The following is a 23,248-nucleotide window of genomic DNA, read 5'->3' on the forward strand; positions in this document are numbered from 1 at the left end:
CTCTATTCCATTACACCTCTATTCCATTACAGCGAACCAAATGTGCCTTTAATGTATATTTTGGCCTTTAAACTTGATAATTTGTATCTAAATGGTATCTATACTTTTTTTAGACCTAACTAGTACTTGAATTTCAAAATCGTTAATCAAATTGATACTTTGTTTAGGTACATGTTTGACACTATTAAATTTTATACTTACAAACAGTAAATTAGTTTGCCTTAAAAATATTTTTGAAGAAATTAAAACTTAAAAATTAGAAAATTTTAAATTATTATTATTTATTTCACATGCTCAATGAACGTTTCAAATGAAGCTGAATGTACATTTTGTCCATTTTTATAGTAATTTTATATATTTTTAAATTTTTAAAAATAATATTATTAGAAAATTTGAGATTTTTATATTATGTCAGATATTTTAGAAATTTTTTCAAATTTTGGATTTTCTAATATTTTTAGTTTTTTATTTTATTGAATTTTTATTTTTTATATTTTGTATTATTTTTTACTTTTATATTGTTATATTTTTATATTATTATATATCTTTAAAGATATTTTAGGTTTTTATTTTATGTTTCCCAATAATGCTTACCACACCCGTAATTTATGGCTGCTACATAACATTATACTGTTAATTATCAGTGTTAAATTATTTAAAAATCGATGGAGTTGATTAGGTACTAATAAAAGTACTAATTTGATTCACTGGTTTATCAATGACTAAAATATTAAGTGAAATTATTTGGTACATTGTCGGTGAAATTTTAAACTCCATAAATAGAGTTAAGCGATTGACAAATATCTTATAATAAAATATTAAAAGATAAAATTTACTAATTTCTTAAATTAAAATTACATGTGGAATAAAAATTTCACTACGAATATATCAAATATACTCCTTTTTAATTTATTGAACTCATCACAATATCTAAATTCCAAATAATAATAAAAATAATAGTAACTGGTCACAAAATAAGACAAAAATAGGAGTCGGATCTTTGTGTTACATTTATAAAAACGCGTGTGTCAAAAGCAACTATAGATCATGAAAAATTGGTTTTGACCAGTTTTAATTAATTTCCTTACTGTTGATTTCTGATGCAATGTGAACATTGGAAAGTGAACTTAACAAAATTATACCAGCAAGAAGAGTCACCATCGCAGCCACAGCGGGTATCAATGTCGAAGGTCAACCAGTGAGGGTGCCATCCCCATCCCCACAATCCCAACTGTCGTCTCAGCTAGAGACTTTACGTGCCGTCCAGAATGATTTGCAATGGCAAAATGCAGTGATAGAATTTTGCTTTTCATATGCACTGGGCGTGTCCCTCCAATATGCGACACCCCTTCAGTCCAGCCATAAGCTCCCATTTCCCATGGTATTGCTTTCGTTCCTTGTCCTACTTACCTTCATTTTGATATTGGGGGGTTTCATTATCAACCCATATTGCACCACAACTTCAAAAGCATTGCAGAAAATTGCTCTCATCCTCGCAGCAGCTGCATTCACCCACACAGTTTCGATTCCCTTGTCTTTAGAGCTCAAGTGCGCCATCTGGGCTGTGTTTTTGTCCTCTCCTTTCTCATTGTTATCATCTTCAAGTACTTGAATACAGAGACCGCCGCCTGATTAGTATGTTATAATATTTGAATATCCAGAGGCATAAGTTGCATTTCATCCAAAAATCATCGCAGTTTAGAACAGCTAAAATTATCTCCAATTTGAGCTAAATCGTAGTTCCTCCGATACACCAGTTTTCCTACTTGAAATCAAATGCTCCTAAACCAGCTTTTGCCATTATTTGTAAGCATACAATGTAACAGTTCCATTGACATACATTCAGACATACACAATCTAGTTATAGAGTCGAGTTTTGAGAATTTTAAAATTTGGGGCATTGATTTTTCTCTTCATAATGATATCTATATTGTTACAGGAGAATAGATATCACCATCCGAAAAAGTATCACAAAATCCTCTGTATTATATCTTTGATTGTATTTTAATCCCTATAATAAAAAAATAGGCAAACTTGTACTTAAGTGATGGAGCAAAATAGGCTCTCCGTTAAAATTTGGTGATTATATATAAGTTATAATAATAAATTTAGCTTTTAACCTTTAAACATTTATTCAATTTGACATTAACTCTTTTGTTGAAAGTAAATTAGAAAATTTTTAAACTAATAAGGTTAAAGGGTCAAAAATGCAGAAACAAATTTAAAAAATCAACTAATCCTTTTAAATTTTAAAAATTATTAAAAATCATAAAATTGTAAACAAAATTTATAAAAAAAGTTATAAAATTTTATAAAATTATTATTTTCAACTCAATTATAAAATTATTCAAAATTTTATTATTTTTATAAAATAACAAATATTATTTTGACCTGTTTTTATTTTATATTTTATACAAAATCTAAAAAATACATATGTATGAATATATTTAAGTATAAAACATCATACTCTTTAATATCTTATATTTACTATTTCAGCCAAATTCTCATTTAATTTTTATATTATTTTTATAACTTTTTTTATAATTTATTTATTTTAATAATCTGAACAATAAATAAAAATTAATAATAAAACACCTATAATGAAATAAATTTTAATAAAAACTCAAAAATAGATGAAGGTTTACTCTCAATTTGAAACTTACATTTTTTAATCCAATCCCTTGGATGTCCTCTTTAGATGAGCGTTTACTTTCAGTACGGTGCGTTTATTTTTTTTTTGTCTCACACTACAATATTGCTGCAGTATTTAACCTCACCGTCATTGTTGTTTTTACACTAGCTGTAGTTAAACAACCGCTAATCAAGTGGGGGCTTGTTTTTACTTGGCTTAATACATAATTTAGTACTTGAGGTTAACCTTTTTTTCTAATATGGCACCTATATGTTTTTTGTCTAATATGATACTTGTATTTGACACAAAATATACATTTTGGTACTTGAAAACTAAGATGTTAACTTTTTAGTGTTTAATTCAGGTTTTATAGTTAATTTGATGAAAATTCATAATTATCTAATAATATTATAAATTAACTTACGTTAAATCAACCCTAAAACTCAAATTAAATCATATCTATAGGACTATATTTGACAAATTAAGTGCAAATTAAACAAATTCACTATTAACACTAAATTTATTCTATTAACAAAATCATGGAAAATTCAAACATAATAATATTGGCAATTTACTTTTATCAAATCAATCCTAAAACTTAGATTAAACATTAAAAAGTTAACACCGCTATCTTTAAAATACCCAAATATATAACTTTTGTCAAATATAAGTACCACATTGAACCAAAATATAACACACGTACCACATTAAAAAATATTAAATTTAAGTACCAAATGATATATTCAACCCTTTTAATTTTGTTGACTTCCACAACCAATAGACAACATCGATCACGGTTGGCCAGTTGCATTGTCGGAATGTGAGTTTTTAACTCATGAAACCATCCCCTCAAAACACAACTTATTGGGCATAACATCATTTTTTTTAGGGTAAATTAGATCACTAGTCACTAAATTATGGGTAAGTTTTTGTTTTGGTCCCTTAACTAAAAAAAGTTACAATTTGATCACTAAGCTATTTGAAAGTTTTCATTTAAGTCACCTGACTATTAAAATCAATGTTATATGGCTTTTTCAATTCGCATTGCCTACTTCAATCGAAAGTTCTCTTTGAAATTTTTTTTATGTAGAGAGTAATAGCTTTGATTGTTCATTGTTCAAGAATTCTTGTTTAGGTAGTTAATACTATCCATACATAGAATTTTGATCTAAGATTTCAATTCTTTCATGTTTCAATAGTGGCATATTGTTCCATGGAGCTAAGGTCCAAAATATGGAAGAAACATGAAATTTCCACAACTCTACCATCCAATTATTTTTCGTTCCACTTAATCCCTATTCTTCTACAAATTTTTTTTATGAAATAACTTTAGACGTCTCAAATGTACGAACCAAAATTCAAACAGCTTTTCTCTCCGATCTTCGACACCGACCGTCAAATCAACTTAAATCTAAGGTATGTTTTTCTACTCATCGATGGGTACTGATCCACTGTACCAATCGTCGAATCATTGCTTGGAGCTCATTTGCCGAACTTTAAAAAAGAAAAGAAAAAAACTTAATAGCCCAATGACACAAATAAACACTTTTGAATAGTTCAATGACTTAAATAAAACCTTTCAAATAATCCATGACCAAATTGTAATTTTTTAATTAAGTGACAAAAAAACTTACCTATAGTTTATTGACTAATGGCATAGTTTACCCTTTTTTAACTACAGTAAAAAAAATTTTGAAAAGTGTCATAAAAACATGATTTAAAATTTTAATTATTTAGCATTACAGTTAAAATATAAAAAGAAATTGAAATATTTATTTTAAATATGATTTTATAAAGCAAAAAATAAATTAATTTAAATTATATTCAAATTTATTAATAATATGATATAGGATAAGCTACAAGTTTAATTACTCTTAAATTATGTTTTGATTACTAAACTTTAAATATATATATAATTATCAACTTGGTCATTTGACATATTTCTTTCTTTTTTTCTTAGAGGTTTGTATAAAAATTTAGATTGTTTCATTGTTGCCCTTTATTTTGGATAAAAAATATTTGATTCTTCAACTTGAATTTCGTGAAATAAGTTATTTTGTAACACTATTATTAATAATCTCACTAATCCAATCAATAATTTAAAAAAATATTTTATTACCCAAAATATGTTAAGATTAATTCAAAATTTAAATTCAATCTCATAATAAAATTATTTTATACATTGTTAGTGAAGTTTTCTAGACTTTACAAACTGGTTAAAGGTTTGACAAGTGTATTATAAGATATGGTAAAACAATTAATTATATAAATAAATTCACCACTTTTCACACTCTCAAACCGTGATATTTGAAAACAAAGTGAAGTATTATTACAACCAAAGATAAGAAAAGGCTTTTAAGTGTTTACTGCACATTGATTGGGCCTAAACCCAGTTCAGAAAAACCAAATATTTTTATAGTTATATGATCAAAATAGTACTATCCCGAAGAAAATTGAAAAGATTGACAATTAAAAGGTAAAAAGAAAAAAAAGAATCTTTTCTTTGGCACATTTGGTAAGAAACATGAAAAGTTAAAGCTGAAAAATTAGAGAAATGAAAATAAAATATTAAAACTACTTCTTCTTCTTACGATTTGATTTACGCTTTCTCATTTTCTCTTTTATTATTACAGATTAGGACGATTAAAAATGAAAATTTTGCTATTTTCTCCTGTCACTTTTATTTTCTATTGAACACATTTAAAAATCATTTTCTTTCCTATTTTTCACTCCACTCGCTATGTATAAACAATTTTATCTCCATGCATTAAATCTAATTTATTGAGTAAACTATCTATATAGCCTTCCAAGTTTTAAGGCGTTTTTGTTTTGGTCGCCCAATTATTTAGTTATTTTAGTCACTTTTATTACATCAATTGCACTCCACCTCTTTCTCGTTATCAGACATAATGTTGGTACAATAACAAATTAAGCACTCAACATTTACTCATTTTATTAATTTAATCTTGATTTTAGAAAAAAATTATAAATTTATCTTTCAATATCTTGACTATAAACATTAGAATAGTTTATCAATAAAAAATTCTAATTTTTTAAAATTAAATATAAAATTTTCAAATTTCAAATTAATTGGTTTTATTTAATCGAGTTATTTTAATTTTAAAATTAACTTAATTAAGTCATTTGAATTGAAGTGAAAGTTTGATTTTTACAATTCTAATATCTGAAAATTCAAATAACAAAATTTTGTCGTTTTTTGGTTTAAGCATTTTTTAAAATCTTTACTTTGGGATAATACCCATTTAAGTTCCCATCAATTTTGAAAATAAGTGAATTCTATTTTTTAAAATTTTAAACTCAACCAATCAAAGTTGTAAAAATAATATAGTATTAAAATTTAAAATCTTAAAATAATAAAATTATAAAATTCAAAAATAATGAATTTAAAATAATATTTTTATTTAAAATAAAAATAATAAATAACAAATTCTCTAAAGGTTTTGAAAAATTACAAAATAATCTTTAAAATTCCAAATACTCATTAAATTTTCTAAAAAATAGAAGGATAAAATATTGAAAAAATTTAAAAATCTAAATTTATTTTCTCTCATTTTGCTTTTAAAAAGTTTCAAATAAATGATGAACAAGTTTTAATTAGGCTTGCTTAATTTTTTTTAATTTAACTTGAATAATTTTATGTTGATTGCGCATTAGTTCAATAGGTATTGTTGCTATTGCACAATTAAAATAATATGTGCTCAAACACGTTGAACTGTGTTTTTCCTTCAATTTAGATGTGTGGAGGGATTATGGGTAAAAGTAAGGTCCTTTCATTTAAAAAACTTGAACAAAATTATTTTATTCAACTCGACTCAAGTTCCATTTCATTAAGCTTTATTTTCAAAATATTCACATTGATTTTTATTGATAAAATAAGGTTGATCAACTCTATTAATTCAAAAAATATTTCAAGTGATTCGATTTCCCTCACACTCAATGTAGTGCCTTTCACTCTGCTCCGTCAACACTTTATCGTAATGCCGGAAGGTAGGATTTCCGGTTTTTTCCCAAGCTATGAATCCTCATAAATGGCATAGTACAAAGAGATAACGAAATTGTGTATTTGATGTTCTATCCGCAAACACGATGAAAAAGGTAGCCGAACCACCTCCCTCAAGTGCTAGTGCTAGCGTACAAGAAGGAGCGAAGCAGCTCGAACGAATGTGAGAGGAGCGAAGAAAGTCAAATACGAGTGAAGGGAAGTGCGCCGGGAAAGCAGTTAGCTTCTTTGGTTTTGGTTACGAGGTGACGATCACAACTTACATGCAACAATATTTATAACCTTGATTTAATAGCTTAATTTCATATTTTTAAGAATTAGAGAATAAATACTATATACCTTATTAATGAATTTGTTTAATGACATGTTTAACATTGCAGAGGAAGGCAAACTTTTTTAGGAGAATATTTGAAGTGTCGTCTGTCAAGAGCTAACAAACTCTTCAACGGGTTAGTATTGTCTCCAATTAAAATTTTATCTCCTGACTCTACAAAGAGCTTAAGGTTACCTGAAGAAACGATGAGTTCACAAAGCGAGAATGACTCGTCGAAAAAGATCATATGTGTGGTACATAACAATCTACTAAAGAAATGTGGATATTCACTTGGTAGTGTTTAACCCAACAATGCGAAAACTTCTCAAGGCCTTAGACAAGGTCATATAACATTCCATTTAACGAGAGGCTATTGTTATATGTTTACATTGTGTTTGGATGACTTGATTAGGTTGACCATCATGCATGAGACCTTGCATTGTCGACTTTTGGGACAATCTCATCAACATTTCACCTCACCAAATACTACATGACTAAGGACACATAACCCTTACACATCCCACACTTGTCCCATACGACTTTATCAGCCATATAAGGCTCTCTTTATCACCCAAGTAGGGGGATAGACTCGTTAAGACAAAAAGGAAACATAAAAAAGAAAAGGGCTCCTCTCCTCCTTTGAAAAAACCATTTATAGCTCTCATACTTGGAGAACACCTTCAACCTTCAACCACGTCGTAACTCTTAATTTTCCGACGAATTATCATCAACCGCTAAATTCATATTTTCTCATCAATAGATATATATCTACTCATATTTAAAATATTTATTATAGCATAGAGACGCAAATAAATATGAAATACAATATATAAGGATTGTGAGGTCTAAAGAACAAATAACTAAATTCTAATTGCCAGCGCAAACACTGCTTAATGCTAATTGTTGCACCAATAATCATTAATTATTTTTGTAAACTCTTTTTTTAAAGAAGGTTCCAGCTAATTATGAACTCCACGCAGCGATCTTTTGGTCGTCCCTTGTTGTCGGTTCCACTTAAATAATCCAAGTCTAACTAAATTGCATAAAGCTGCATTACATTCTTTCTTATATTACTAATATTATTATTAGCGGCATCTATTCTACACGCGCTAGATGAACGCGTGAGGATTTTTGTCACCTTGTCGGTGATTAATGATCTTCGTGTTAATCTATTTAACATATGGGAAATTTTGGATTATTATCTTCTATATTAATGTAAAATATTCAAGTTTAAAAAATTTTAAACTGATGAGAAATAATTTTGTTTTTATTATAATATTAAATGACATTTAAAATAATTATAATAAACTAAAAGACTTGGAAAAGAAATATATTACAATAGTTATATTCAAAATTGTGATAATTATAATATAATTTAGAGAATAGATTACGATAATTATTCTTGAAAAAATGCTTTTTTATTTTTATTTTCACACTTTTTTAAATAAATATTGAAGTTTTATTGATTATCTTAAAATGTGGTTGTAATTTAATACGTTTTCACTTAATTTTTTATTTATGTATTCATTAATTATAAATAAAATTTATAATATTAAGAAGACACTATAAAAATATATATTACAAATTAATTTAAGAAATATAATTGTGTAAGTATTCATTTAAACATCGAATAAGTTTAGTAGAAAACATTCGAAAATGACTATTGTACACTGTATAATTAATAGAAAACGACGATGTTTATTTTAATGAACTAATATTTTATGGAAAAATAATTTTAAATTTATAAATTAACGACATATTTGTAATAATAATTAATTTTGAATAAATTTATTAGAAAAAATTGAAAGAATAAACAATTATTAGAAAGTATTTAAAATAATTTGTACTAATAAATTTAAATTAAAATAAGTTAAGAAAATAATATCATAAAATTAATTTACTATTAACAAAATAAAGCAAGCGGTGAATGTTTAACAAACATAAAACAATTAATTTCAAATATATTGTTAAAATTTTCAATTAAACAAACTTAATTAATTTTAAAAATCGCATAATGATTTATTTGGCCCTCTAACTTTACAAAAAAGCTATTTTTGCTCTCCATTTATTTTTTTATCTTTTTTAACCCTTAAACTTGTGTTTTTTTGTCAAATCACCCCAAAATGGATGAAAAAGTTAACATTTTTTAACTTTACTGACGTGGCATAAACGTGGATTGCCACATAGATGACATGTCATCATTTAATTAATTTTTTAAAATTTAAAATATATTTTTAAAAAATATTTTTAAAATTTTTTAAAAAATAATAATTAAATGCTGACATGTCATCCACGGGCTAATATCTTTTTAGTTTTTTTATGAGAGTTAAAAATATAATTTTACCATTGTATTGACTTGTATATTTAAAGGTTTTAGAATGACTAAACCAATAATTATCAATTTTAGGGGACAAACAATAATTCTACTATATATTAGCATATAATTTTAGAGATTTTGGGAGGTCTAAAACATAATTTTCTCAATTCAAGGGGCCAAGGCCCCTACTTGCACCTTTATGCCTTCACCCTCGATTTTAGGTAAGGTGAGACTTAAACTCGAACACTCAAAATTGGAGCCTCAACCTTTACCAATTGTACTAGGACTTCGTTGCCATAAGAAAAGAATAAAATATGACGTGATTCCATGTACTCTTCAAAATTTTAGAATTTAGTCATTATACTTTTATTTTAAGAATTTAGTCCCTTTATTCCAATTTTAAAATTCAAGTCCATCATTAACCATGTTAATTTTTTTGTTAAATTCAGGTTAATTATAATCAATTTTTTAATTACATGGCTACTAAGTGAGGATTTTTTACTCCATAGTGTCACACCAACAAATTTAACAAAAAATTAAAAGTATTAACAATTAGACTTGAACTTTGAAATATAAAAAATAAAAGATTAAATTCTTAGAAATAAAATAATATATACTAAATTTTAAAATTTTGAAAAATACAAAAAATTATGACATATTTTAATCAAAATGAAACATTACTATTTTAAATTATCTGGAAAAAGCTCGATGGAATGAGTTTTAATTGAAAAATTAAGTGTAACTGCATCATCGTTAATCACATGTGTTGGTTACGACTTGAAAAAAAAAAAGAAGAGAAGTTTCTATGACAGTTCTAATTTTGGAACAAGTTTCTATGACACTTGGAAAATCACGCAAGTGTCTTCAATTATTGAATTAAATAAACATCACAATAAACAAGGATTAGAGGAAGGAATCAAATAAATGATTTATAAATGCAACGGTTTGTATGGCAATTCGTCAATTTTATTATTTTAAAATAATGTATATTAATTTTGAGCTTAAATAATCAGTTGGGTCAATTAAATTGAGAATTAAAAACTTTACTCGTAAGATATAATTAAAAATAATCATTTTGAAATTATATGTTAATTTGATGGTTAGAATCTTTATCTAAATTCGAGTCACATTAGTCGTATTGTTATTAGGACTTTGCCTCTCACTCAAAAAAAATCATTTGAACTAATATAAAATATTAAAATTAGATATTTTGATTATTTTAAATTTATATGAAAATAATAATTTTGAAAAAAACTATTTTTATTATTTGAGGTTTTATTAAAATTTTAAAATTTCACTATGTTCCGATTAATTTTATCTTTTAAGCTTTTGTATATGTGAACTCTTGTTAGTTTTTAGGAGTACAGGTCAACATAGGGTATTTGTGTTTTTAAGAAGGATTAATTTTCATAAATTGGCCTAATAATTAGGGTGTTCACCACTCTAGGTATGATCTAGGTTTGAGACGTGTTAGTCACATTATTATTAGGACTTTGCCATTTTCTTGTAATTCATTAAAATAAAAATAACTTACAAAAAGGTTAAATATGCTATTAGTCCTTATATTTTTATAAAATTTAAGATTTAATTCTTATACCTTGAAGGTTAAAATTTTAACTATATAAGGTTTTCAATTTAAAATTTTAATTTAAAATTATAATAATTTATATTAAAATTTATTAATTTAACATATAGATTTTCTATCAATCATATAACATATTACATGAGATAAACTTAATTAATATAATTTAAATAAAAAATACTTATGATTTTAATAATTCAAGTGAATTTTTAAATAAAATAATTATAATTTTGAACTAAATCTTTACTTTTCTCATAGTCACTAACAGCATATTTTGACGTTAATCAGGTTGGAAATGAAAATGCGGTACAAAATCTCATAAGAAAAAGACAAAGGCGCCCCTCCGAACTAACACGGTGAACACAGTACAAATTCCTTCGGGATTGGTACGTAGCCGAAAAACGAAAGAAAAAGCGCGTGGAAAATGTTTTGTTGAGAAAATTTGTAGTGAATTTGATTTTTCAATTTTCTGCTCCAGAAGGTGTATTAGCCCACGTGAGCATCGAGATATACAGCTCATTGCGAGTAATCCTAGTCGCATCACCATCATTCGTACAACGCCATGAAATACGGGTCCACCACGCATATTTTTATTTTACAACTTGCACAACTCCAAACCAATACGAACCTCCTCCGCCAGTCCAATTTCAATCCGAAATTCAACGCCATTGATCATGTCCTGTAAAAATTAATAATTCCTATTTCTATCAATTTTTCTTTATCAATTACAATAATTTTTGGGCACGAGTTCCCACTCGATTTGGTTTAATTAATTAATCAATAAAATATTTAATTTTAAATCTAAAATATATTTAAAAATTAATTTTTTATGCCTTTTATTATGATATTCATCATTACCGACCCGCTATCTAATTACCCGATTGGGTTTCAGCTCATAGCTTACATTGTTCACACCTTGAGTTTGTACGTGAGGTGTTCGCGTCCTTCAATGAGCTCGCATGATGTGGGTTCACACTACTATGCAGGCGAACCCACACATAGAAAATATGTTTTAATCCTAGAGTAGGATGTGTTGGCATACAAAGAGACTTACCTACGACGTCAGAGCCATGAACAATAACAGTATCATATACATAGAGAATTTAACCCTTTTGAAAGGGATATACACACAATTTGGTGCGGTGAGCATGGACAGACTTTTGATCTTTAGATAATCAGAAAACCAAGATGACTCACCCTAATGAGAATTTCCCTAACAATTTCCCATCGGACCAGGCAGGAGGTTCTAGCATTGAAAATCAACCTAGTGAAATGGACCTTTTTGTTGGTTGGTTTGTCGACCGACTAGAAAATTTGGGCAACTCAGGCCAAGTAGGAGCCTCCAATTCTTTTTATCTCAATGCTTCTTCTAGTTAGGGACCGTCATTTCCCTCTTATCAGGGAGTATCTCCACAACAAATATTTGTTTTATAGGAGCAACTGAGGTTGATGAAGGAACAGATGACTCAACAAAATGTTAGGTTTGAACAACAACAAGTGTTTCAACAGGAGCTGCTAAGACAAAACGAAAAGCTGAAGAGAAAGATGCAATTTGACCACTCTAATTTTTAAGACCATGTCACACCTTTTAGGGAGAATGAGATGGATGCTTTGCGTAGAGATGTTCGAGTGTTGCACCTTGATGTACAAGATATGGATTGGTTGTTTTGTTCTAACAACCCTTTTATCTCCAGAAATAGTAGTTGTGAGCTTACCATCCGAGTTTAAAGTGCCGAAAGAGATGTTTAAAGGCATAATGGATCTATAGCCCATCTCATGCAGTATAATGATTACATGAATGTATTAGGGGCCTCTGATGCGACGAAGTGTAAAGCTTTTTTGATGACTCTCAAGGGAAGTGCGAAGGATTGATATTTATCTTTGCCTCATGGCTCCATTCAAAGCTTATCACAGTTGGGACAGATGTTTCTGGGAAGATTTTGAGTCCATTGGACAATAACGAGCACTCTTATGGGTTTGATAATGCAAAGAAGTTGGGGGACCAATAGGCCATTGATGCCTTCATCATAGAAGTCTAAAATGAGCACATGCAATATTCCTTTACTGATAATAGGCCACAAAGTTTGACTGACTTGTATGAGAGGGCGCATAAGTACGTTGAGGCAAAAGAAATTAAAAAAAACAACTCGTAACACTTTTCAGATAGATGACATGCACTTTAGGGCTCATCATGGTGTGCGCAGCCAGTAGGGTCTTCCTTCTCAGAGCCTGCATATAGATGGGGGACAATAGAGGAATTATTTACAGAATGAATCGCCAAGGGTATTTCAAATACCTCAGGGCGAGCACACTAGAAGGTATGTTCTTCATGAAAAATTTAAAGCTTATATTCCCTTAAATGCTTCGCGTACCTACATTCTTAATCAGGTCAAGAGTTTGAGTATTTTGCCAAGCCTTCCATATATGTGACGTAGTCAGTCAAGAACCAACTTAAGAGGCAAATCTAATTTTCACAATGACATGGGGCACAATACCAATGATTGTTTCTTTTTGAAAGATGTTATAAAGAGAGGCAGTTAGAAATGGCAAGTTAAAAGGTTTTGTGGCTCAAGATGCCTCGCCATTAGGTCAGAGTTCACAGGGCGCTGATAAAGGTAAACAAAAGGTCAAAAGCACAATAAATATGATAATTAGTACAAATAAAGAGTGGGTGACTTCTAACACGAAGAGAAAGGCTCATATTAGAAGTGTGATGTCAATCAGTTTGTCGAAGAGGCTACTGCATCAATAAGAGAAGTGGAAAGTAAAATTTAATGAAGAGCATGAGGATTCAGTATGTAATGAGGAAGAAAATAACCCTATGGTCGTATTAGCAACTATAACAAGATTTTGAGGTTAAAAGAATTTTTGTTGATAGTGGAAGTGTTGCGGAGGTGTTAACTTGGGACACATATAAGAAGGTGGGGCTGAAAGAGTAAGCTTTGAAAAAGGCTAGCCCTTTCTATGGTTTTTCAAGCCATCTAATCAAAGTGAAATTGTGTATTACCTTGCCTATTACCTTAGGAGATGGCGAACACACCACCACAAAATATGTTTAGTTCTTTGTAGTAGACCATCCAATGGCTTACAATGCCATTTTTGGGGGTCCTATTATGAGAATTGGTAAAATGGCGATTGCCACTTTTTGTATGAAGATTAAATTCCCTACTAGGATGGGATATATTTCATGAAAACAACTAGGTAATATCATATGTTGTCAGTTAAATAAACACGTGAATAGGAGCCACAGGGCCAGAGTTCACAATAGGTAAATGTGGCTAGCCAGGTTTTAAATTTAGACAGTCTGGATTTTAGAAGTAAGGAAAGAATTCGCAAGCTAGAAGCAGCAGAAATCACATAAACTTTGCAATTTTTTATGATAACACGGATAAGTTGGTAAGGATCTTATTAGAATTAGCAGAAGAAGAAAATAAGGACCTAGTCCAGTGCTTGAGGGAGAATTTAGACATTTTTGCATGGTTAGCATTGAACATGCCTAGTGTAGATCCTAAGGTGATTTCCTATTGGTTAAATTGGTCTTTCGAAGTTAAACCAGTCAAGCAAAAAAGAAGAAGGTTTGCTCTACAGGTTGTGGAGGCCATTAAACAAGAGGTATGTAAACTACTTTCAACGGGATTTATTAGGGAGGTGGCGGACCCGATCTGGATGTAAAATGTTGTGATGATGAAGAAGACTGATGGACAATGGAGAATGTGCATTGATTTTACTAGTTTTAACAAGGCTTGCTCGAAGGATAGTTTTCATTTGTCCTCAATTTACAGATTGATAGATGAGTCATCAAGCCACAAGTTCATGAGTTTTATGGATGCGTTCTCAGGGTATAACCAAATTCCTATGGTTCTAATAGATCAAGATGAAATAGCTTTTGTCATGGAAGAGGGCTTGCTCTGCTATCGAGTTATGCCTTTTAGGTTGAAGAACGCAAATGCAACCTATCAGAGATTGGTTAATAAGAATTTCAAATAGCAGATTGGCCATAGTGTTGAGGTCTACGTAGACGGTATATTAGTAAAGAGTTCTACCCTGAAATGGCATATTAGGGATTTTTCTGAAGCTTTTGTTGTTCTGCAAGCTTATAATACGAAGTTAAATCCAAATAAGTATGCTTTTGGTATGAGAGAAGGGAAATTCTTAGGCTTTCTGGTTTCAGAGAAAGGCATAAAAGAACTTCTTTTAGTTGGATAGAGGAGTGCCAGGCTACTTTTGAAAAGCTCAAGTTTTACCTCACGTCTCCATCACTTTTGATGCCGTCTCGAGTAGGGGAGACTCTTTAACTTATCTGGAAACCTTTGAATAAACAGTAACAGTAGTTTTGATCAAGACAGAAGGGGTTCACCAATTTCCTGTGTACTATGTTAGCAAAGTGTTGTAGAATGGCGAACAAAGATACTCAAAGACACAAAAAAGCTTCTTTTCAGTTTAATAGTGGCAGCTCGCAAATTACGACCATACTTTCAAGCTTATCCCATGACGGTCATGACAAGTCAACCCATCAAAAAAATATTGTTTAAAGTAGATACCTCGGACAAAATGACCAAGTAGGAAATTAAGCTAGCAGAATTTGGAATAGAGTATGCCTCAAGAACAACAATCAAAGCTCAGATCTTAGCTGATTTCATGGTGGAATGTTCTTTTGACAGATCACTAGAGCATATATGAAACTTTTTAATTTGAAAAAATATTACTCACATAAATGATGCGATAGTATGTCACATTGGTTATTGGAATTTTATTTGACAAAGTACTCATTTTGCTTCATGGTATTTTGTTACAAATATATATATATTTGGTTTTAAATTTTTTTCTTATTGATTATACAAGATGTAGTAGTTAGTTCATTATATGGACAAACTAGCCTAATAACGAAGCCAAAATACTAAACAATTTATGTGGATGGCTCAACAGCAAAGACGGGATCTGGAACAACCATTCTTCTTATAAACCCTAATGAGAATAAATGGTAGCATGGACTCTCATTTGGCTTCCAGGCATTTAACAGTGTTGCGGAGTGTGAAGCATTAATTCCTACACTACAATTAGCTTTACAGTTGGGGAAAAAGAGTACGAGGTATTAATTTCCATAGCTTTTAGGACGAAGAATACCAAAGCTGGCATTTTATCTAAGTTAGTATCCTCTATAACTATCGAGCCAAGAGGGAAAATTTATTAGAATATAGAGCCACCCTAAGTTGTGACACCCATCAAGTGCTTAATATGAGTAAATAGGAAACATGTATGACCCCTATAATACAATATCTATAAGGGGAAACTCACAAACTCAACAAAAAAAAGCTCGCTAAATACAACATAATGCTACAAAATAAGATATTATTATTTACATTTAATATATTCTTGTATCTGCAAGTTTCTTAACCCTTATTCAATTAAAATTGTTTAATCTATCACCTTTAGATATATCATGTTAGAGGGTGTTCTTTACAAAAAAAAGGTTACTTCCAACCACTTTTGAGATGTCTCGATCCCATTAAAGCTGAATATGTTATGAGAGAGATACATGAGGGAATATACGATGATCACTTGGGAGGAAGACTGTTAGCAGAAAAGGTTCTCAGGTAGGGATATTAATGACTAACTATATAGAAAGATGCACATCACATGGTTCACACTTGTGATTCTTGCAAAAAACATGCTCAAGTGCAGTGACCACTAACTGAGCCTCTACAAGTGATGTATGGTCCTTGGTCATTTGCAACTTAGGGAATAGATATTTTAGGTCCATTTCCAATAGCCACAACTCAGAAGAAATTCATAGTTATAGCTATGGACTATTTTACTAAATAGATAGAATCTGAAACTCTAACTACAATCATAGAGAGACAAATGAAATCTTTTATCTGGAAATCCATTGTTTGCAAGTTTGACATTCCATGTTTGATTATAACAGACAATGGAACCCAATTCCAGGGAAAATTCAAGAACTTCTTTAAGGACCTACAAATTTCTCTAGCTCAAAGCTTTGTAAAAACACCTCAAACGAATGATCAAATAGAAGTAATGAATAAGAAAATCCTAACAACTTTAAATAAAAAGGTTGATAAAGCCAAATGTGCCTAGTTAGAAGAGTTACCAGGAATTATATGGGCCCTGCAAACTTCTCCTCACACAGCATTTGGAAAGACAACATTCTTACTGGTATATAGGGTAGAAGTAGTAATCCTTGTTAAGATAGAATTGTGATCCCACAGAATATCACATTTTGATGGAAATGCCAACCAAGAGGCCATCGAACTCAACTTAGATTTTATTAATGAAGTTAGGGAGACAACAAAAATCAAGAATATTGCGCGAGCTCAGCAAATTGCTCGATACTTTAACTCTAGAGTGAAAAACAAACAATTTCAGGTGAGCGATCTAGTCTTGAGGAATACTGAAGCGAGTTTCCCAACATCACAACAAGGAAAATGACCTTAATTGGGAGAGACCCTACAAAATTGTTGAAAAAATAGGCTATGGAGCTTATAAAATAGCAAAAATGGATGGCCATGTTCTTTTTCGTACATGGAATGCACACTATAACAATCCATTTTCAGTGGTGTCAAAAACAGTGGTTTCGGAACCACAATTTTGACTAGTGAGTCAATATTTTTTTATTTATTTAATATTTATACAGTTATTACAGTATCGTATTAAAATATGGTTAAAAAATTGTAATGTTTAGATGGTTAATTAAGTAAAAAGGACTAAATCGTAAAAATTGTAAAAGTTAATTACTATTAGTTAATTATATTTAATGATTATGAATTATGGTATGATTGAAATAATTATCCTCAGATCCAATCTAAACACGGTTCACCGGGATCCTGTGCACCCAACATTAGCCCGCACCATTTAAATCCTTCACGTGTACCTCATATCGTTCGAGTACAACGATTTAGCTACATTCGCGAGTACGCATTAATCCGGCCTCATCATCTAGTGTAACTTTGTAAAAAAGGGTCACCGTCTCTCTGTCAATTCCTTCCTTCCAACCACATATATACAGCACGCCCCTCTTTCATATCTCTATATCTCTCAGCTCTTTTCTTCTCTTGTGACACTGCTAATATTTTTTTTATCGTCGTCTCCGGCGTTCGAAGATCATAAAAACCGGAGTCGTTTCAAATGGCTACGAGAACGGATCTTGATGGGAGGCCAATAAAGCCGATGACGATATGCATGATCGGTGCCGGAGGCTTCATCGGCTCCCACCTTTGCGAGAAATTGATGTCGGAGACCCCGCACAAGGTGCTCGCCTTGGACGTTTACAATGACAAGATCAAGCACCTCCTCGAGCCTGACTCTCTCCCTTGGGCTGGCCGTATTCAGTTCCACCGACTTAACATCAAGCACGATTCTAGGCTCGAAGGCCTCATCAAGATGGCAGATCTCGTAATTTCTTGCCTTTCTTGCTCTCTCTCTTTTCTTATATCATTGCTACTACTTCCTTTTGCTGAAAATTATGTTCAGACTGATCTTTTGCTGTTTCTCTTTATTTTCCGCTTGACTGCTTTTTCTTCGTTTTGTTTGTTTAGTGTTCCCTTTTGTTTTAATTTATTAGATCTCATGCAATCTTGTTTTTGTTTATGTGATTTTGACGTTCCTCTGGAGCTAATTTTCTCTCATTGTTGTTTAAAAGCTAGTTTCTTATTATCTGTTTGATTTATTTTGTTGAGTTTCAAAAGTTTCTGCTGAATTTTTGGCGATTGATTTGGTTTTTATTGTTTTTCTGGCAATGTAGGTGATAAATCTTGCTGCCATCTGTACTCCGGCAGATTATAATACGCGTCCACTAGACACGATTTACAGCAATTTTATTGATGCACTTCCTGTGGTAAGCATTTCTCTTGTAATGGTTTTTTTGTCATCTTTTATTTATCTTTTAGTTAGATTGATGTCGATGTGAATGAGGGGGGATTTGATTGTTACTAGCTTTTTGAGATCGAAGTTGAAATCAATGTTGTGAACTTTTGTGGTTTGATAGGTGAAGTACTGTTCAGAGAACAACAAGCGTCTCATTCACTTCTCTACTTGTGAAGTGTATGGAAAAACTATTGGAAGCTTTCTTCCTAAAGATTCTCCTCTCCGTCAGGTAACCTTTCACTTTCCTTTTTTAATAACTTAATTGAGTATCTCTTGAAAAAGGATTTTACATCTATGCTTTGCTTTTAACAGGGTAACATGTATGGTTTTGTATAGATCTTTCGGTGGTCTTTTTATGTGAAAGATTCAATGTTTATTTTTTGATTTATAGTTTAATATTTTAGTAGGAAAAAAAAAATTGGAGTTGGTGTTGAGCTGAAATGTCAAGCTATTTTAAATGAATGAATCTTGAAATTGGATGGTCAGCAGACATTGGTCAATGCCCTCCTAAAAAAATGGAGGCTCGTTGGTGGGAGTTTATGTGGTTGTTTGGTTCAATGTAATAGCAACTTACTGTGATAGTTGAATGGTTAATGAGGTCTTACTTAGTCTATCAAGTTGTACCTATGAGTTGTTAATAACAAGTTATGCCAATTTTATTTGCTGGTCAGCCCCTTTATGCGTAAGCAGTGTCAAGCCTTGCGAGATCTTTATTCCTGCACTGATTATTGATATGTTCTTCTCAAGTTTTTAAATTTTGTTGACTATCATTTATTTTCTTTCTTTGTCAGTCATGTTTATAACACCAACTATAAGAAGCTATCTTATTTTGGTTTTAGTTGTGCTTGTACTGAAGTAAGAGACCTTTTTCTATATAAAAAAAAAGGAGACTTTTGGAAAAGCTCTTTTATTAATTTGTTTGCTTCATGAGGCTGAAGGGTTCAAACTATGCCATTTTTTAAAAGACTTTTGTTTATCAAGCAATCTGCTTTTTAGACGTATTTTATGTGTATGGCTAAATCTGTGGTGATGCTGAGAATGATTTATTATGCTTTTTTTTTTTGTTTTTTTCTCCTTTAAATTTTTAACTTTCCTTTAGTGTTATTGTTCCTTTCCCCCTCCCATATTTATAGATGTTATTAATATGTTCATTCTCTGATTTATGTGATATAGGATCCTGCCTACTATGTTCTTAAGGAAGATACTTCCCCCTGCATTTTTGGTTCAATTGAGAAGCAGAGGTGGTCCTATGCATGTGCCAAGCAGTTGATTGAGAGGCTCATTTATGGTTAGCATCTTATCAAGTAGCCTGGTCCCAATAGAGATGCTTAGAATAATATTAACTGACTTCGTTTTATATCCATTTCAGCTGAAGGGGCAGAGAATGGCCTCGAGTTCACTATTGTGAGGCCTTTTAACTGGATTGGACCCAGGATGGATTTCATTCCTGGCATTGATGGTCCTAGTGAGGGAGTTCCCAGAGTTCTTGCATGCTTTAGTAATGTTAGTCGAACTCTTTTCCTAATTCAAGGAATCCTAGAAGCCGTCTATAATTTCTCCTTTCAATTCTATTGATAGTTATATTTTGAATGTTAATTTTTCTTTTTCCTGTTTAGAATCTCCTACGTCGTGAACCACTTAAGCTTGTGGATGGTGGCGAATCTCAGAGAACTTTTATATACATAAAGGATGCTATTGAAGCTGTTCTCTTGATGATTGTGCGTATTAACTTGTCTCTTCTTACTCACCCTCTTCCCTCCCTCATCCCCACATCTAGCCAAATGCAGAAATTAAACTAAACTGTTGGGTGTCATTTGTCCAGGAAAATCCAGATAGGGCCAATGGCCATATTTTCAATGTGGGTAACCCGAACAATGAAGTCACAGTTAGGCAACTTGCTGAAATGATGACTAAGGTGAAGCACATAGTTTCTATTGTTCGTATTTTTATTTTTTTTATGGTGGTGTATTCGATCACATGTAATTTATAACTACATGCCTTTGGGCTCGTCAGGTCTATGCCAAGGTTAGTGGAGAAACTGTGCTGGAGTCTCCAACAGTTGATGTCAGCTCCAAGGAATTTTATGGTGAGGGTTATGATGATAGTGACAAGAGAATTCCAGACATGACCATAATAAACAAACAACTCGGTAGGTTGTGCTTTTCTTAGTTGTTCTCATATGATCTTTGGATTTTCATCTTGTAAGTGAATTGAGCATCTGATCAATTGTTTAATTACTGCAACAGGTTGGAACCCCAAGACATCCCTTTGGGACTTGCTCGAATCTACCCTAACCTACCAACACAGGACTTATGCCGAGGCTATTAAGAAATCCATAGCAAAACCTTCTGCATCCTAAAGGAGGCTAGATGTTTAAACCACGGCTAAGAAAGGACTCATGAAATGTGCTTTATGGCAAATGTTTCAATTCTTCTTTCCCCCCCTTCTTTTAGGAAGTCTTAAATATATCATAATGTTGCTTTTCTTTATACCCCCCCCCCCCTTTTTTTTTTGTCTTCCCCGTGTTGGTAGTTGATAGCTCACTGTAGCTCTGGCAGCTATGTTATCAGAATGGTTTTATGTGGAGACGTTCTTACTAGGGAATGGTATTGTTTTAGTATTATAATTATTATTCCAGTGGGCTTTGAGCTGCAGCAGCATGTTGGGGGCGTTAAATATTACACAAAAGGAAAGGAAAAACTGTTTTTATGGTTTTTTAGATGGTTCTATAATTTGTCTCACCTGAGTTGTTTTGTTAATTTGTTTGAACCTCTTCACTTGCTCATGTTGTTATTATTATTTTGTTCTTTTTCTCATTCCCTAAGCAAATCGAAGGGCAGAGACTAAACTGCCTGTTTAGTCACTAGTAAGACAGTTACGGTGTTGAAGAATTAACAGCGGAGTAACTAATTAAAACAAATTTGAAAATTTTAGGAATTAAATTGAAATTTTGATAGTTAGGTGACCAAAAACAGAACTACAGTGAAAATTTAGTTCTAAATAAGTAGCTAACCCTAAAAAAAAAAAAGTAAAATAGCTCTATTTTCTGGTCTAGGTTTCATAATTTCCACCAATAAACTATTGCCGTATAGAATAGTAACTTTCGATTAGCCACCCTTATAAATGATTTTTTTAAATTTCGAGTTAATCAAATTGAGTTATTTGAGTTTATAGAGTCAATTCGAATAAGTAATTCAAGTTTCGAGTTGAGTTAAATTTTACAATTTAATAACTCGAATAGTTTGAATAGTTCAAATGATAGATGGATATAAATATCCCTTTTGGTCACTATCAATTTTGAAAATGAACAAATTGATCTTTTTAGCAAAAATTTTAAAATAATCAAAATAATTTTAAATAATTTTAAAATTAAAATACTTATAAAATTTTTAAAATTTATATTTTAAAAAATTTAAAATTCTAAAGAATATATTAAAAATTTAAAAATTATAAAATATAATTTTGGGGCCTAAATAAGTAAATTAATGATTTAAGTTTATTATAATAAAGTATTTTTTCTCTTATTTTGCTTTGAAAGAGTTTTTAAATATATATGGTTTTAAATTTATGTTCTCTAACATGAAAATAATTGTACTGTAATGAGATTTTAATTTGATATATTTAAATTTTTAAATTTAATTGAACAATTTAATTCAAAAAATTTCATTCGATTCAACTTGATTCGTATTTATCGGAGGTAAGTGAGCATAATATTTTAGAGGAAAGTGTTAGGTGTTGTTTGCATAATGTGGATAGTAATTAATTAAATAAATAAAACTCTTAAATAAACTAACCGACCGTAATTAAGGAGTTTTATTTACAATATATCTCTAGGAATTTAATATAAATTTTTTTAAATAATAATGTACTAAGCTAAATATCTAGACTTGAACTCATATTACACTCTCTTCATCCGCGTGATCGAACATTACAAAATAATTCATCTATTTGATTGATTTCTTAGATAAATTAGGATTCATTATTTCTTTGAAGATTTTGCAACTTACTTTCTTTAAATTGAATTTTTATTTGTTTTCTTGGTGGAATCAGGGCTCTTATAATTTTTTTAGGGAGGAAATTGAATTATAATTTTAAGAGATTAAAATATAATTTTATTATAGGCCAACTTTATTGTTTTAGGATTTAATAGAACTTTTCTCATTTGAGGCTGCAAAATGCAATTTTATCATATATTAATTTGTAATTTAATCATTTATAAGGGGGTTGAATAAATTTTTTTTTCATTTTGAAAGGGGTCAAGGCTCTTGTCTACCCCTTAAATTGACCCATCTATTTGAGTGGAGAGATTGGTTGTAAATACAAGTGCTAATAATAAGGAATTATTGTGAGGAATCGAAAGTTGCAGATTTAATCATGTCATTAAGTTGCAAAGAGTTTCCTTGTGGTCAACAAGGTATTCCATTCACATCAACGACTTCTTTACCTTTTTTTTTTGTAACATGTATAAAATAGTTCCTTAGTGTTCCAATTATTTCTAAAAG

General features: G+C 30.5%; 1 protein-coding gene across 1 annotated transcript; it reads left to right on the forward strand.

Moving 5' to 3' along the window:
* The first annotated feature begins 17,888 nt into the window (after positions 1-17,888).
* On the forward strand, positions 17,889-21,478 carry LOC105799179 (UDP-D-apiose/UDP-D-xylose synthase 2). Its single transcript, XM_012629596.2, has 9 exons — positions 17,889-18,275; positions 18,625-18,717; positions 18,868-18,975; positions 19,920-20,034; positions 20,116-20,249; positions 20,363-20,464; positions 20,569-20,661; positions 20,760-20,895; positions 20,993-21,478. The coding sequence occupies exons 1-9, from the start codon at positions 18,009-18,011 to the stop codon at positions 21,103-21,105; spliced, it is 1,161 nt and encodes a 386-aa protein (XP_012485050.1). The 5' UTR covers positions 17,889-18,008; the 3' UTR covers positions 21,106-21,478.
* Positions 21,479-23,248: the final 1,770 nt, after the last annotated feature.

This window comes from Gossypium raimondii, chromosome 9, assembly GCF_025698545.1.
Source record: "Gossypium raimondii isolate GPD5lz chromosome 9, ASM2569854v1, whole genome shotgun sequence".
NCBI lineage: Eukaryota > Viridiplantae > Streptophyta > Magnoliopsida > Malvales > Malvaceae > Gossypium > Gossypium raimondii.

What these genes read in the sequence shown, in the direction of transcription:
- LOC105799179 (XM_012629596.2), top strand. Translation starts at nt 18,009, where the DNA reads ATGGCTACGAGAACGGATCTTGATGGGAGGCCAATAAAGCCGATGACG. An exon ending in TCATCAAGATGGCAGATCTC is followed by an intron (nt 18,276 to 18,624) that starts GTAATTTCTTGC and finishes CTGGCAATGTAG; the next exon opens with GTGATAAATCTTGCTGCCAT. An exon ending in AAGCTGTTCTCTTGATGATT is followed by an intron (nt 20,465 to 20,568) that starts GTGCGTATTAAC and finishes TCATTTGTCCAG; the next exon opens with GAAAATCCAGATAGGGCCAA.